Below are 18,556 nucleotides of genomic sequence, written 5' to 3'. Positions count from 1 at the left end.
GGACTCTTAACCACTGAGCCAAATCCCAGCACCCCCCCCCCATTTTTTAAATTTATTTTGAGACAGGGCCTTGCTAATTTGCTGAAGCTAGCTTTGAACTTGTGATCCTCCTGCCTCAGCCTCCTGAGTAGGCATGTGCCACCATACCCAACATACATGCATTTTTTAGACAACTATAGTTATAATAAGCTCATGGCAAATTAGTCCTAGAAGGGAGCAATAGAAATAAATTTACATTCCTATGGATTACAGACTGGTGGAGTCTGGGGTTTTATTTCACTGGGGGGAAAAAAATCAAGACCATTTCAATTGATCTGCTGACTTGAAAATGCTGACCTGCATTCTGAATTATGACTCACTATACAGACAGGTCTTGAAAAATGGTTTAGTCAAACTGAGCTCAGAAAGACCAAAGGTATCTGCTTAACCAACACCTAAAATCAACAGAGCTTCCAGCCTCAGCCAGCCTGGCTAGGAAATCCTTTATATAATCAAACATCTGCAATCACACAGTAATCTGGGAGAAGAAGGTGTTACTACTATAAAGGTACAGCTCTACAGCCACTGAAATGAAGATGAGAACACAGTCCAAAGAAAGTTAATCTAGGGAAAAACCCATTCCTCTTCTCATCAGAGAGGCAGGGCAGGCTCAGGAACCTGAAGTAGTCTGGATCTACTCCTTCCTCTAGCCCTCCACCCACTCCACCCTCATACTGGGGATTTAACCCAGGGACATTCTACCCCCTAGTCATCTTCTCATTTTTATTTTGAGGGGCTGTAACTACATCACTAGACTAGTCTTGAATTTGTGATCTTCCTGCCTGGAGTCTCTGGGATTACAGGCATGCAATATTGTACCCAGCCCTTCCTCTACAACTTTTATCTACAAGACAACAGGGAAGTTACTTAACTTCTATGAATCACAGTTTCCTCCAAAATAAGAATAAAATCACCTACTTCACAGCATTGTTGTGAGGGTTAATGAGATAATGCATGTAAAGCTCTCTATATAAGGAATGCCACAACAAGCAGTAAGCACTTGGAAAATGTAAGATGGTGTTAAAATTATTATGTAAATGGTGGCAGATTCAGGCACTGAAGAGCAAAGCTGTTCCCCAATTTACGGCAACCAGGCACTGGAACTCTGTATATTTCACACCATACTCATAAACAGGGGGGAAAAAAACACAAATCCTCTGATCCAAAAGATGCCCCTGCCTCCAATGGCCTAAAACAGTGGCAGCAAGGCACCAAGAGAAGCTACCATACAAAAATATCTCCAGACCTAGACTTATTTGACTACCAGCTGTGTGTGTGTGTGTGTGTGTAACACTTTGAGGAAATTAAAAACCACATTTTCAGTTGGAAAACAAGGACTTGGCAGACAGTTTTAGCTGTTTTTAAGCTTCTTCTATCACTTGGCTTTAAAAGTCAAAGTCCTCTTGGGCCTCTGCCCCATCTCTGCCCCTCTTCCTCACTGGCTTCATTCTAGCCACATGGCCTTCTACAACTGGACACAACAAGCCACTCCTTCCTCAAAGCCCTCACACTTCCTTTTAGCTCTCCTAAATGCTCTTCTCCTGACTATCCATATTTCTTACACACTCATTTCCTTCAAGTTTCTGCTCAAATATCATCTCCTTGAAGAAGCCTTATCTAAGCCACCACAATAAACTGGCACATCAGCATACACACACTAAATTCACACCATCCCTTCATTCTGCTTTATAAAACCAGTCACTAACACATTATGTTCCTGCTTATTTACAATATGCCCCCTACAACCCTGCTAGAATATAAATTACATTACAGCATAGACATATATTTCTCTTATTTAATACAGTATTCTCTGCACCTCAAACTGTGCCTGCCTAGCACAGTGAAACTCTCAATAAATACTTTATGAATGAGAGAATAAGAATCCAGACTCACTTTTTCCTTTCAAAAAAAGACTCTTACCCTCACTTATAAAACAGGTAAAAAGATAGGGTTCTTCTGGTCAGGAATCCCCACCCCCCAGCTGACTTAGTGTCTTTTGCCACTACCCAAGATGATCACCAAAGTCCCTTAACAATCCAAAAGCCTACATTATTTGTTAGATGCCAAAAGAAACATCAGATTTAAGAACGACTCCATTTTCTGATTTTACCTACACCTGATTGGCACTCAAGAAAGACCCTGGAAATTCAAAGCATACCATGTTCCAGAACTGCTGCACCCCTAAAATAATCTACAACCAGACTGTAAGCCTGAATCTTTCATTACCCTTCACATGGTCCCTTGTGTCTCCAGGACCTATCACTGAGCATGTAGGCTGCAACAATCTTACTCCTCCTAACAGAAAAAGGAAGAGGGGTGACAGACTTGCGACTTCTGAAGAGACAGATGCTCTACAATGGAGGATATAAATTCCTGAACATGGCAGCCACTTTGTGGCTTCCTGTCTCTATTACTTAGTTGTCTAAATGACCTCCAAATAAAATCAACCCTAGGATGGTCTGTTGGGGGCTCACAATCAAGAAAAGAGGTTGAGACAGTCTTGGGGGTCAGTAGGGGGGACGACTGCATAATACATCCAACATTCAGAAGGAACTCTCCTAAGAAGTCAACTGGCTGTAATACTATGATAGGGACCTAGACACAACTAAACAACTGTCTCACAATTGCAGGAAGGTATGAAATATACTCAGCACACAAGTAGGACATTTACAAATCTATATCATCCAGTCCAGCAGCACTGAATAAGAGTCACTGTTTAAAAGCATGGTGACCCATCCATTAACACTGTAATCCTTATGCCAGAAAATTTATGCCTTTCTATGTCCACATGTTCTCTAATGATGCCATTGCTGTCTGCATGCTACAGGAGTGTTTCTTAGAAGATGGAAATAATGACAAAGAACATCATTGGAAAAGCAATTACTTGTTATACTATTTTACAATGGCCATATGGACTGAATTTCAGCAATATAATTTCCAAATCAGGCTGAGTGTACATATTTCTCTGTCCTTAATTCCAGGTACATCATACTAAATAAAGTAAGAGTACAGCTAAAATATGGACAGCAGATGGGGAAACCTACAAGAATGCTATAGTAAAGTTCATCTGTAAACAGTAAGAAGAGAACACTCAAGTGTCTGAGGGAAACTGGCAATCATCTGCTAGCCCATCTTCACCCTGTGTCCTTAATCAAAAAAAACATCACAAGAGGGGTATTAAAAAACACCAAGCCAGCCAAGAAAGGGGACACACACACACACCAAAAAAAAAAAAACGCATGGTTCCTAACTAAGAGTTTAAAATCTGAGTCAAACCCTAGGCATAATAAAGAATTTATATTTTATACATCCATAAAATTAAAGCATTAAGAAATTGTCTTTAAAATCCTGGACTTAGGTACTGGGGTTGTAGTTCAGTGGTAGAGAGCTTGTCTCACACTGTGAGGCCCTGGGTTCAATCCCCAGAACCACATAAAAATAAACAAATAAAAATAAAAAATATTGTGTCCATTTACAACTTAAAAAAAACTGGACTTGAAAAGTATGGCTCCTATTACACTAATTTTTTACAGTTAATTTTAAAAGGAAATGCTGTGACTTAGGTCTCCCTTACAATTACATACAGAAAGAACTCTACCACATTTTTACTTTGGGTATTGGAAAGGACACTGAAGTAGTTGGAAAGAGGGACAAGACACTGTGTCTCAGAGAATGGTGGTTCTAAGCAGAAACTGCCACCTCTCCTCAAGTCAAAGACGCTTTTGAGAAATGTTTAATTGACTTGTCTTCATATTTACCTAGAAGTCTTCTGAAATTTCAGTCCCAGAGAGGACATGGGGTGTGTGTTTTGTTCTTCTTTGTTGGGGATGGGGGTTATCTTACCTTCCTGTCACCTAGCCAAGTCTAAAACCTTAAGCATTAAAGAATGAAATAAAGGATGAAGCCCAGCAAAGATGAGGAGGGGCCTTCTCAAGAATGTACAATACTCTATTAAAGCAGGTGGGATTTCTATATGAAGCAAATCTAACGGCCACATTCATTAGCATACTCTAGCATAAACAAACCTCAACAGTATAAAATGGGGAATGAAAGAGAACAATTTGCAAATGTCCTTAGAATAATGAAAGGAAACAATAATGAGGAAATAATGGACTATTTGTCACTAGGTACCTTCAAGAAATAGATAACAAGAAAAGCAAGAGATATTTAGTATAGTCTTTAACCAATAGAATAGAGTGCCTATTAGATTTTTGGGTTCTCTTTTAAAGTTTCACCAATAATAAGGTCTCTTTTATTGTGGAAAAGATTTCTGAGAGAAGTGCCACCTCCCAGCAAAATACTTAGAAATCTCTGGTAGATTCCTTAATGCACAGAAAAGTAAGAAGGGTGCTAATCCAATTTTACACTCTGATTTCAGGAAGTCACTAAGAAAATTAGGTCAAGGGGTTTACAATAGGGACAGGCACACAGCAGCCCTCTCACTCATGAGCCTGAAACTCTTGTCGTTTTAAAATCTACCTGAGTAATGCTGAGAAAAGTCAGATTCTAATACAAGGAAAGCCACTGAAAGAAACAAAACAGCATCAACAACAATCATGCTACAGATGTACTATATGATTGGCAATAGTAGAGTACTTGCCTATCTATCATGTGGAAGGCCTTGAGTTCGTTTCCCAGCACCACAAAAAATAAATTAAGAAAGGATTCATGGGCTGGGGCTGTAGCTTAGTAGCAGAACACTTGCCTTGCATGTGTAGGGCACTGGTTTCGATCTTTAGCACCACATAAAAATAAACAAGTAAAATAAAATCATGCTGTCCAACTACAAAAAAATATTAAGAAAGAAAGAAAGACCTTCCCAAAAAGTGGTAAAGTATTCTCTCCTCCTATTTTTTTTAAATGCTGTTGGACTTTATTGTCTTTATTTTTATGTGGTGCTGAGGTTCGAACCCAGTGCCTCATGCAAGCTAGGTGAGCATGCTACCACTGACCCACAAACCCAGCCCTTTCTCTCCCCCTATTTTTATAACTAGAAAACCCTTTGTAACCGAAGATAATTTTCAGGAGCAATAAGGAATAGAGACCCATTTGAGGCTTTCAGAAAATGAATCGGTATTAAAAAGAAAAGCATAAAGGGATGAAGGGTCCAAGTTTACATTTCCCAATCTTGAGCAAGTTAACAATCTTCTCTGAGCTTTCTTCAACTGAAAAACAGGTATAATTTCTTTTTTCACAGGGTAGTTCTATGCACAATAAATGCAAAACTGCACATTCAATGCATGGCATAGAGCAAACAGTAAATGGCAGCTCCCTGTTCAAAAATATCTTTTGGTGGATTTTTTTGTGGAAATACGTCAACAGTTTAAAAAAAAAAAAAAAAACACTGAACACATACTATGCATGGATTACCGAGTAAGAAAGCAATTATTCTAAAGTCCTCAAATATTTATTGAAGGACATATGTAGGGAGAGAGCAGGGACTAAAGGCAGAGAATGTAGAGAATTTTAAAAATACACAGGAGAAAATACAGGGAGAAAACTCTGGCTTTCTCATTTCTTAGATTCCAATCATAACTCCCAAGTGACACAGAGTAAGCCATAACAGAACATATAACAGACCCCACCCCCCAAAAAACTAATAGCACTTGAACTTCCTACCTGCTGCCAAAGAAAAGAATGAAGCACATCATATCATGGTCAACACTTCAAAAATCTCCTTCACATTGGCCCCAGGACCTCAATCCATGGGGAAATCATTTCAGAAAGATTAAATAAATGCTCCCAAAAGTAAGAAATAAGGTATTCTCTGACCTAAGCCATATCTCAGTATTAAGACTATCAATTATGTACTATGATTAACATTATTATTATCATCTGTGATATCAGAAACAGGACAGCAGCTGCAGTTAAAACTAACTCTGGGTGTGAAATACAAATAAAAGCATGGTTTTGAAGTATGTTTTGAAGTCTGAGCGACTCAAAGAACCACATGACCAAAATATTTTACAATTCTTAAAAAGAGATCAAGGGAGGTAATAACAGTGGATAGAAATGCTCCATTACAAAGTTTTTGATATTTTCAGATATTATGTAGAACTACTTTTTAATACAGGAATTATTACTGGAATCACATTATACTACAATATCTAAAAGCAGTTATATTCCTGAAACAATCTGGTCCATTGCTATATTAGATTAATAAAATGTTTTAAAACAACACAACTATCTTACACAGGTTTCAACATTCAGGTGTGAAATCACACCTCCCAGCACACAGGCTGAATTATCCCCTTACCTCTCACCTACAATTATCATTTGCTCCCTGCCCTGGTGGCTCTCAGCTGCCATGTATCCTCAGAGCCTCAAACAAACCTTTTGAGGGTTTCATCTGCTATGGAGTGAGAGGGAAGACAAAAACAAAAACTTCACCCAGGTTCACACAACTTCTGAAATATCTTTAAAACACATTATGGGGCTGGGGTTGTAGCTCAGTGGTGGAGTGCTTGCCTGGCATGTGTGAGGCACTGGGTTCGATTCTCAGCACCACATATAAATAAATAAAAATATAGGTCCATCAACAACTAAAAAAAATATTTTAAAAAAACACTCTATGGTTAGGAATGACTATTTTTCAAAATAAAAAGAGTAAATTTACTTCATAGTTCCTATAAAGGCCAGCTTCTTCCATTAAGGTCAATTCTAAAAATTTAGCAGAGGATGTTTCATCAGTTGAGAGGGCATAATTAGATGTTTTGATTAAAGCATTTTCCTTCCCTGGTTAACAAGATATAACAGATGTCACCAACTTCCCTAATAACAATACAGCCCTGCTTTTGGCATCTTTACAATTTTAAAACTGAACTGTCATATAGAAAAATTATAGCTGGAGTGTCTCTGTACAATCATGACTCTGAAGTGGTTATGACATGCCTGGACTCCCCAATGGAACAGATATGGAAATCATATTCCATATTCATAGCCTGGAGCTCTCCTTAGCACGCACTTGAAAACCTAGCTCTGAAATCTGAATGATGCGGGCTTATTCAAATCACCACCAATTATTCCTGGAAGCCCCAACCAAGTGAGGTATGAAACCTGAACAGAAAATGCAAATTTCAGCCACCTTCTTCCAGGAGCACAGTGAATACATGAAGAAATGTGTCTCAAGAAAAGCTATGCCCTCTCACTCCACAAAAACCCCAGCTTCCCTACAGAGAGGAGTGCTGTACTTGTTTGTTTTTTGTTTTGTTTTAAAGACTCATAATTTGGGCTGGGGACTTAGCTCGGTGGTAAAGCACTTGCCTTGCATGTGTGAGGCACTGGGTTTGATCCTCAGCACCACATACAAATAAATATATTGTGTGTCTATCTACAATTAAGTATATATATTTAAAAGAAAAAAAAAGTCTTTTTAAAAAAGACATAATTTTTCACAGCAAAATTCCCTGCCACATTTGATCCAATTACCAAAAAAAAAAAAAAAATTGATTTATACCAGTTTTGTCAAAGTATCAGTCCAGAGTGTAACTAGAGATAGGTCTGCATTTCAAATGGAAGGCAGAGCCTCTATGATTGAAGTTTAACTCAAACATCCTGGTTTAACAACTCCATTAATGACATCAAGCAAGATCTAAAGATTACTCAGCCCCTATGTCAGTCGCATGTGTTATTTATAGGACAGTACATCAATCATGTCTTCCCCTTATTATTTCCTACTTTCTGGCGGTAAGCTATTTGGTCTGCCAAATTAATACATTTCCATTGCTGCTGCAAATCTAAACAAAGATTGATAAAAGATTAATAAAATAGTTGGGTTCTCTGCAACCACATACACACCCAGGGAAATTCATCAATGTCTTTTTATTTGCATATTTGGCTGACTGCCCCCTAGAACAAATATGTAAGGCACAATGCTCAGGTATCCTACTTTATGATTTGCATTTAATTCTAGGTGTCAATCTGCTTCTATTTTAATTACACCCATCTTGATATGTTATTACAATCCCATGAAAACTTCTTTTCATTATATGAATGGCTATAAATACACACACATGACAAATAGTTGTTATAAATTTTCTGGTTCAGCAATGAACAGACAAAGTGCCTTAGCCAACACATCAGAGGACTTAATATTTTCAGTGTCTTCAGTAGAAAAATTTTGGTTGAGTTTCAACTCAAATGTGCTCCAAAGTTCCCTTGTAGTATGTGTTCTGCTAACAATATTGTTAAGTTGTTCTGAGTTTCCCTAGATTTCGAGGCTGAAAAAAATATTATGCCCTCCCCTCAAAAAAATGGCCCAAATTAAGATCATCTTATAACTAAATAGTTATTTTTACATGGGACACTAAGATAAATGAGCAACCCCCAAAAATATTACCACCCTAACTTATTTAGCAGTAGGGGAGTTTTTGTTTTTTTGTTTTTTGTTTTTTGTTTTTAATGTGGTGCTGAGGATCGAACCTAGTGCCTCACACTGCTAGGCAGGGGCTCTACCACTGAGCCACAACCCCAGCCCAGTAGGGGAGATTTTTAAGTAAGTACACAGAGAAAAAGGTCAATGAATTTCAGGATAATTCAAGTGCTGAGGAAGAATTATGAGGTTGGGAAAAATATTTTTTTAAAGATTCTTGATATTCAGTAATAATCAGAACATTACTTAAAAAAAACTGGAAGCTTTACAATCATGAGTATCCATCCTTATTTGAAGCAATAAATAAACAAACAAATAGACACTTCCTTTCAAGGTTCCCAATCCACAAAACTCCCGGGTACTAAGGAGAAGTAGAGTCCCCTAGTTTGGCTGAGTAACACTTAGAGCCTCTAACTCTCAGAGTGATCTACAGCTCAATTAATTCCTCAGAGCTGTGTTTTCATGTCAAAATGAGAAGTAGAAATACATAACTGACTATAAGGTCTCTATCTCTGAAGCCACTGAGGCTTAGAAAGCACTAATAATGGTTGGAGGGGAATGGATCCAAAGGATTCTCTGAAAAGGTGTAGGTCCAAACTTAAGGAACATTAATCTCAAAACTAATTTTCACAAGCAACTAAAGTGATCACCATAAAAAATAAGGAAAGAGCAAACTGCAAAACAAAGCAATGCATAATAACAAATGCTTGTGTCTTTTACCCTGATGAAAGTATAAATTCACTTTGAACTATTAAAAAATATTTTTCTTAGAAAAACACAATCCAGGGTGATCATTATTTTCTCCAACTTAACATGTACAGAGTCAGAGGGTAGAAGTCATTGGAATTTCTTCTTGTGGCTGGAAACAAGTGATGATCTAATCTCCAACTATTGTTATCTAAATCTTCATTCTCTTAAGGATTCCCACACACACACTTCGTTTTTAACTATGGAAAACGAGCAATGCTTGGCCAGCAACCTTTAGCCTGCAAGCACAAGTGAACAAAGACACCTAGGAGAAGAAGGAAAAACAAAAAGTCTACTTCAATATAACAACTCAGGGATAACTACAAGTCTGAGCTATAATCTATTTAATTCCTTAGCTTTAAGTTCTTAAATATTACTGCCATCAGAAACTTTACTGAATCCTAAAATGAGTTTGGCTCTGAACTGCAATAAATGGTTAGTGTGAGGACAAAGAAAATGACATCCTTCAGTTATCATCACATTTTGACCCTGACAGACAAGTCTCAGATTCAGAATTTAGTTGCAGTTTGAAAACATTATGTTTCATCCATATAATCAAGAGTAACGATCTGTCTTTTGCAGGCTGTGCCTCAGTAGCACCCAATGGTACTTACAATATGAGGATTTTCTGCCAAATAATTAATTCCAACCTGCGTTAGCCACTTCGCATTACTTTATTCACTGGGCTTTCTCCTTCTGGGCTTTCTCCTTCTGTGACTCCAAGTTTACTGTACATGGGTTTTCCAGGGCTCTGAAGGTACCAAGGAGGTATGGCACCATGAGGTATATACAAGCCAAAACAACAGGAAAAGTTTGTTTTTAAATATTTGCATGTAGTTAGTAATGTGTCATGTTTGTTCAGGCAAACTCCAAACAGAATTCAGAAATAAACTGAGAAATTAGAAAGATGAGTCTAGAAAACTGTAGCAAACAATTGCCCTATACAGAGCTAGTATCAGAGTCCCTCAAATAATGCAAGTTCAGAAATTTTAAAGTCTTCACACTTCATCCACAACTTCTTAAATCCATTCATTATCTTGTATTATCTGCAATATTTTGATAGCTTCACAGTAAAGGAAGGAGAGAGACAGGAGGAGGGAAAGCGGGAAAGTAGAAGGGCAGACAACAAGTGGGTGATAATCTAACTAAACCCTAAGATGAGATTGCCACATACACTAATGTGTGAAATAAACACTTCAAAATAAGGGAGCAGTTCCCATGATTTCAGACTTCAAAGTTCCCAAATGCATGGAATCAAAGACCTGAACAAGACTGAGGCAAAGAAGCCTGCACTTGCCTAGACCCTCCCTTCCTAAGCAAGCAAAGGCATTTATATCATTTTAAAAGCAAAGGCATTTGATGAAATTTACTCCTTCCCTTCCTCAGTTACTAATAACTTAAACAATGATATGTATTCAGTAATACCAAAATATGCAACACTAAAAACCCTTATCCTACAAGTTTGACAGAAGTTACTAATAACTAAAACAATGATATGTATTCACTAATACCAAGATATGCAACACTAACAATCCTTATCATACAAGTTTGATAGAAGTAAAGCAAAAATAGAGCTCATATCTGGAAAAAAGAAGATACTTTGGTTCTCAGCCTCAAATTCTATATTCTCCTTCTAGAAGAACAAAAAAAAAATCTACATTCAGAACAAAGGTATAGATTATATATCAGAAACAGTTCTGTCCCCCTAATAATGTACCCAAATTGTTTCTGATCCTCTCCTATCTCCAATTTTACCAAACTAATTACCATATTTTTCTTCCTAACCTCAATTATCTGAGTTTTCAAATCTAAATTTTTTTCAGAGCTTTTTCAAAAACTAGTAATTTTTATAAGGTTAAAACTATATTTAGTATATTACAACTCCTATTCAGTACATAGGTAAAATAAAATTCACCCTCTACATGGATACCCATGAAAACACACACACACACACACACACACACACACACCCACACACACACACACCATGTACCTCCCTTCCTCAAGTGCTACCAGCCCTCTTGTCCAAAAATGTCCAAATGCTAAACTTCAACTATTTTTTCCCATTTGGGGGTCTTTATTTCTAATCCTAACATTCCCTCAAACTAAAAATCACCTTTTTTTAATTTAATGATTCATTTATATCCTCTCTACTTCCAAAAAAACAGCTTAAGTGGTTAATTTCCAGTTAACACAAGCCACATGGACTCATCCTACCACAACCATCAACCTCATCTCACATAAATACTCCTCCAGTGATACTATGCCTTACAGAATAAAATACTAAAATTCAGTAAGTATGGTAAAATGCTTGAATTCGTAACCACACACACTATCCACACTCTTCTGTCTTCCAACCCTTCTCATCCTTTACAAACTCCTCAGATGCTAACGCTATACACACTTTCAGAAGTGAAATGCTCGGAACTGACCCATTTACTCAGCAGTCCCAAGCCAAACTGTCTAAGACAGAAAGTGAAACAGGCAACCAAAACAGTTCCACAGCTTTCTTTGGCTCTGTTAACAGCAGAAGAGACATTCTGACCCTTTTTGAATTATCAGTTCATACATATGAGCAAAAGGCAGCTAATGTGACACCTTTGTTTTATCATCAATGTCAACCTTCTTTCTCATCCAACCTTCCTGCCCCCCCCCCCATTGCTAAAAAGCAGCAACAGAAGAAACTGGAAGGGACCAAGGGAGGATAAAACATACCTGCTGAAGGGCAGCTTGGTGGCCTCAGAATTGGGCTGCTATCACAATGAAAAGGTTAATAATGAGAATCACTCACCAATACTCACCTCATGGTAGGGATGCTAACGATCAGCTAGAAAGCTCACAGCAGGCTATAACCCTCACTATGTACACCTCACGCTGCCCTTGCCACAACTCCTTAAGCCGAAGCTTCCCACTCAACTACACGATTCTGTGCCTGATTTTCCAAGTTGTCTAATGTCAGCCCATTGACCCAAGACTGCCAAGAAATCACCATATTCCAAGATCTAGAAAGACTTCTTTTTGGAATACTGTCCAGGATGTCCCATATTGGTTTACAGATTACAATGCTGAAGTATAAGTACCCTGTGGCCAAATAAATTTAGGAAACAAGTCACACGTCTTCACTAATATTCAAAATTCACTTTCACCTAATGAAGACTTTTAAATTCTGACAGAATAAATCATTCATTTAATTTTGTCTAGCCCTCTAAGATCCAAGATCTGTTTTGATTGTAGCTTACTCTGTTTTGGTCTGAAATACAATTTATGAACATCCTGCAAAGCTATTTTCCCTTTCAAGATTGAGACTCTTTTGCTCTAAACTAGCCCAAATCCCTTCAATAATGGATGAAGAAAATGACACTTTTATAGAGTTAACTCCCCAAGAAAGATCTCTATACAATTAGTTTAAAGGGATAAGCCTGGACCATAGGTCTCCACAGGTCTCTTGACCCTGTAACTTTTTTCTTTTTGAGAACCCAGGGGGGGCCCTACCATGGAGATACATCATCAGCTTTATATTTAATTTGAAACAGGGTCTCGTTAAAGTTGCTGAAATCAGCCTTGAACTCAAAATTCTCCTGCTTCAGCCTTCTGATTAGCTGGGATTAAAAACTTTATATGGCAACAAGCACTCTTACTGTTGCACTCAATTCTAACAGCACTTCCTTGCCCCCATGTCTTAATCACATAACGTAATGTCTTCTTACTTGTCTATTTTATGTGCTTCTTCTGTATTTAAAATGCTCTCCAGTTCTCCACTCCTACCCTATCTATGCAAATCACTTCATCCTTCTAGGACCCAACTTCTCCATGAAGACCCCTCAAAAACTTCTGCCTGGGGCTGGAGTTATGGCTCAGTGGCAAAGCACTCATCTAGCACACGTGAGGCCCAGGGTTCAATTCTCAGCACCACATAAAAATAATAAAATAAAGGTATTGTGTCCAACTACAACTAAAAAATACTTAAATTTAAAAAAAAAACTTCTGCCTATCTCTGAAAGTCTACTGCACTTATTATGTCTAAGTCTACTCATTATGTATTCAAATACCTGCTTAAAAGAATTTTACAGGTGATAAACTTATCAATTAAACTGCTTACATCTTCAAGATGCTATATATATATTTTTAAGGTTTCTCCATATTTCTAATGCCTTGCAACATAGGAAGCAATCCATAAATATCTGCTCTCTCAAATAAAGAACATGATTATTGTTGTTTTTAAAACAACTCATTGAGACTTGACCATAACAAACTGTTGGAAACATAGCATATGATAAGTACATCAAATTTTGTACAGATGGGCTGGGGTTTGTAGCTCAGTAGCTGAGTGCTTGCCTCACATGCATGAGGCATTGGGTTTGATCCTCAGCACCACATAAAAAAATAAACAAACACAAAGCTATCGTATCCATCTACAACTAAAAAAAAGTATAATTTTTTTTTTGTACATCCTATTTAAGACCACTGATGTGTGGGTAAGCCCTGAGACAGAGCTAGGAAATGAAAACCACAGTATGATCTTATACCCACCAGAAAGAACTGTGTTCCTTAATTTTCACAAGATTCCAAGGCTCTAACAAGTCTCTTGTCTGCTATTCCACCAATTTAATCTTTACATCCCCATGTCAGTTGCACTAAGTGAATATTCCCAAAGAACCCAATGCACAAAAAAAGAATAAGGGGAGGGAGGCTGAGGTTGTGGCTCAGTGACTGAATGCTCTCCTCGCATGTGGAAGGCACTAGGTTCCATCCTTAGCACCACATAAAAAGAAAGGTATTGTATCCATTTACAACTAAAAAAAATACTTTGAAAAGAATAAAGGGGAAGTGGATTTGCAAAATCAAATTTTCAGCCATAATGCTCACATGACTTCCTCTTAACAGAGATGACACAAAAAGCTAAACATCAAAAAGTTACTATTATCTGATGCATCAGCATGCACTGATGGTACTAGGACCCCAATATTTCCACCATTTGTAAGTTCTTAGCTACACCCACTGTAAAAAAAAAAAAAAAAAAACACTAAACATATCTGGGGATATTCGCTCTTAATTCTATCATTTAAAAAATTTCCAGCTAAACAATACCATACCCAAATGGTAATTCCACTTCTCTACTACATAGTGAAAAGAACACCATGTTCAACTTTAGCCTCCTCACCTACCCTCTTATCTTCTATCATCAGATTCTTCATAATCACACACTTGAACTTCAGGGAACAATTACTCAAGGGAAATGTCCCTGCAGAATATAAAACTACCTCAGCCAGTTTCACTGTCTATGAGGTGTGAGACTTGCCAAACTACCCGTATAGCTTTCATCATCTAAAAAAAGATTCCAACAATAGTGAAACTAATCAGCATAAAAATCAAGGCTTTCATTAGACAAGTTTAATTACTTACTCTCCAGTATCTGTAAAATCATAGCTGGACTGGAATTATTTATGTCAACATATTTCATTATGAGTTTTTAAAAAGGGAGCCCAAAATCAAGCTACTCAAGACAAAATCATGAAGTCAATGTGTCCATTAACACCTGAAGCATGTTCCTTGAGTCTGACAGCTATTGTTATAAACTGGCATAAGTATATAAGCCTAGCTATGAAAGTCAATATTCCTGGTTTCTTATCATCGAATCATACCAGCAGCAGCCTTAGTGAGAGGTGATAACAATTGTTTTCAGTTCTAATCACAGGGCTCAAAAACACAGTATACATTTAGGGTAACTCTTAGGCTCTATAATAATTCTTAACATTTACAAACATGGTCTTAACACACATTTTTGTCCAAGTTCATAGTATAGTTGCCCGTTTCCTAATCAGCCCTCATGTTTCCTGGTTTATAATTTACTAAACCTTCCAAAACGATTAGTGGAACATGAGAGGTTTTATTTTAACAATCACTACACATATATTCTGACTATTCAAAAAGGACACTGTGTGATACCAAGCAGACACCACATCTACCTTTTGCTAAAGAACCAGACAAATATTTTTCCCCAGTGTATGTTTAATATGAAAAGTTTATTAACAGCTTTCCTACAAAAGTTAGACCTATGAAAATGTAAATAGTAATAGCATATCTAACATTTGGGAACTGGTGAATTTCTTTAGGAATGATAATGATACTGTGGGAGTTTTGTAGTTTTTGAGTCATTTATTTAGAGATTTATATACAAATATTTACAGATGAGATATCACATCTGAGAGCAGGGAGTAAGTACATGGACCACGCAAGAAACGTGATAACACATGAGTTGGTGGTTACTGAACTTTGGTGTTGGGTGTATTAAGAATTAATGTTCGGCTTGTCTACTTTTGTGTATGTGTACATTTTGCTACCAAATTTTAAATAAACTTTTCAAAAAGTTAGGCCTGTTATACCCACACAGATAATATATATTTAGATATGAAGGTGACACAGAGTTCAGCTAACCAAAGTAAACTGAGTTTTGAATCTGGAAAAGTACCAGAAAACAATTACAGCAAGGAAAGAAACAGTATTAGTAGTACATTTTTAATTTGGGGTCTTATTTTAAAATTAAGTTTTCAAACTCAAAATAAACTGGAAAGAGCACATTTTCTTTCAAAAGTCATCCATATTGATAAATATATTACAAATCTAAACAGCTATTGTTGTAAACTGGCATAAGTATATAAGCCTAGCTATGAAAGCTTACTAAAAATAAAACAATCAAAAATTATTACATGTTATATCCATCTCTATCTGGTCTTCCAAAATGATCATGGGAATCCAGAGGCCATTCTTGCTTAATGAGAGGAACCACAAAGAAAGAAGAACTACTTGTAACCATCTTTTACAAGTACTTTCCTGAACCAACCACAAATTAGCAACGGTGAACCAAATTCTAGGCAATGCTTTCTCTTAGGAATACATGATGCCATATCAATCTCTACCTTGAAGAGAAGTCACATTTCAAAGTATGCATTCACTTTGGCAAAGTTAAAGCCACGGTTAGAATTATCCTAAGTGGTGAGCATCAACACTCAAAATTTTGGCCAATACACCAGTTCTAGAACCAAAGGGTAACTGATTCCATCATTGACATCAAAATCTATAGTCACCACCAAATAACCATCATCACCTTCCCTTCCTCCCCAACAATGTCCACCATCCATCACCACCACCTCGACCAAAAGCAGTTCACAGAAGAGAACAATGCTAACAGGAAGATTTTTTTTAACCTGACACCAGAACACATACACAGAAGTACAGATACTATATGTAAAACATAACCTTTCATCGAAAAAGCTTGTATTTGTGCTTTTGAAACAATACCATAATAACAGCTAAAATAAAAATTAAAGTGAAAACTTTCCTTCAGGATTCTCAAACCTTCACATTAGGTGCAAGAAAGGTTTTGTGGTTAAGAAAGCTGGACCATCTCTGCAGTCTCAAAGCATTCGGTGTGTGTGTGTGGTACGAACACTGGGGGAAGGGACAGGGAAATGGGGGGGGGCAGTTAAAATTCATAGAGGCCAATGCTCAATCCTAGCATCAAATTAGATGGTCCAGGCAAATATAGTTTCCCCTGAACCCTAGACAGACTCCCTGCCTCTAGTACCATCTTCCGAACACCACCACCACCACCCCAAGCCTCTTAACCGGCAAGAAAATGTGCATTTGAAAACCAAAGCTGCCTGCAGGTGCCTAAGGAATAAAGACACATACACATACATACACACATACACACACACACACACACACACACACACACAGCAAATCACTTAGGAAAAGCATACACGCATACACGCATACACACATACACACACACACACACCCCCCAAAAAAAGAGAAAGGAAAAGGAGAGGTACAATTGTGACAAGCCCTTCAGCAACCAGCTAGAATTTTATTCTTTCCTCCTACCAGTCCTCTGGTGTACCTTTTTCTGTCCTTCAACTCAATTGCTCATGTACACACACACACACACACACACACACACACACACACACACACACGGGCATGTGTATGTGTACAGATAATATTATAATTAACCCTTGCTGTAACAGAGCTCCACACGGAATACAGAAAAATATTCCATCCTTTCCTCTTCTCTCCCCTCCTCCCTCCTTTCTCCCAAACAGGAGAAAACGCCCCCTTCCCCAGCTTCAATTAAAAAAAAAAATGCGGTGGGGGGTGGCAAAGAAACCACGAAACCCCTCCGTCTCTGGCCCCTGGACACCAGGAAAGGTGTGTGCTAGACACACGCGGACACCGGCTCTGGAGAAGCACCCGGGAACGGTCCACAGGCGCCCCAAGCCCAGCAGAGACTTCACCAGCCAAGAAGCCATGATTGGGGAGGGTGCGGAGGCAGGGGCAGGGGCAGCGCTCTCCGCGGAGGGGGGCGCATTGTTGTGGTCCCCGCACCCCTTTCTCTCTGCCCATCCGCTGTGGAGGGGTGCGGGAAGGGGGCGCCGCGGAAGGCGAGCCAGGCAGGGACCCGCAGGCGGGCAGGGCTCCGCGAGTCCGCCGCCGGCGCTCCGCCCGCGCCCCCGCCCGCGGCAGCCCCGGCGGGCCAGACAGACCGACAGACAGCGCCGAGCGCGGCGAGCCCGGCGGGGAGCCCGGCGCCGCCAACGGGGCCGCGCATAAAGGCAGACGGGGGGAGGGGGCGCTTACCTCCAGCGCTTCAAAAGTGACAAAGCTGGTCATGGCAAACCCATCGATGATGTCCTCTTCGGCCGAGGTGGACTCGCGCCGCTTCCTCCGCGGGGGTCTGGGCCGGGACGGGGCGGAGGACGGGGGCTTCCCATTGTCTTCCTTGTCGGAGCCCGACGACGAGGCGAGCGAGGGCGCCCGGGTCCGGCCGGCCCCGCCGCCGCCCGCCGCGCCGGCCCCCAGACCGCCCCGGGAGCGCCTCTCCCGGTCTCGCTGCGACCGCGACCGCCGCTTTTTGCGGAGTCCATGGCCCCGAGCCGGGCCATCCATGGCTCTGCCACGCCGGGGTCCCCGCGCTCGCCGCCCGCGCGCCACAGGCTCCGGCCGCGGCCGCACAAAAAAATTGACACGGAGCCCTCCCTCCCGCGGCACGGCGTCCCTCCGCCCCGAGCAGGGCGCGGGGGCGGCGGCGGCCGAGCGCCGGCGGCGAGGGAAGGAGGAAGGCGCGGAGAAAGAAGGGGAAGGGGCGGGGAGGGGGTAGGGCGCCGCGGCGAGGGCGCGGGGCGCGAGCCCAAGTGCGGGGCTGCCCGCCGCACCGAGGGCCGAGACGCCTGCGAGCGGCGCCGAGCAAAGTAATGGCTGCACACACAGGTCTCCTCCGGAGGCAGAGAAATAACTCGCCGAGCAGGCAATAAATCAGAATAGCGGAATGCTTTGATCGGGAGACGAGGAGGCTCGGGGGAGCCCGCCCCGCGGCCGCGGCCCGCCGCGCCCCCCGCC

The 18,556-nt window shown here is 40.0% G+C and overlaps 1 protein-coding gene across 7 annotated transcripts in view; it reads right to left on the bottom strand.

The window, feature by feature from the left end:
- The window catches only part of Auts2 (activator of transcription and developmental regulator AUTS2), a 1,065,696-nt gene extending 1,047,447 nt beyond the window's left edge, over positions 1-18,249 (bottom strand). For all 7 annotated transcript variants that reach the window (XM_078023939.1, XM_078023943.1, XM_078023942.1 and 4 more), the window contains exon 1: positions 17,798-18,249. In XM_078023939.1, the coding sequence (XP_077880065.1) occupies positions 17,798-18,106 (309 nt within the window). In that variant the 5' untranslated portion in view covers positions 18,107-18,249. The remainder of the gene's footprint in view (positions 1-17,797) is intronic.
- Positions 18,250-18,556: the final 307 nt, after the last annotated feature.

The sequence above is a fragment of the Ictidomys tridecemlineatus genome, chromosome 10 (genome assembly GCF_052094955.1).
Source record: "Ictidomys tridecemlineatus isolate mIctTri1 chromosome 10, mIctTri1.hap1, whole genome shotgun sequence".
NCBI lineage: Eukaryota > Metazoa > Chordata > Mammalia > Rodentia > Sciuridae > Ictidomys > Ictidomys tridecemlineatus.
Note: the sequence above shows the minus strand (reverse complement) of the source record. Positions and strands in the feature narration are given on the sequence as shown.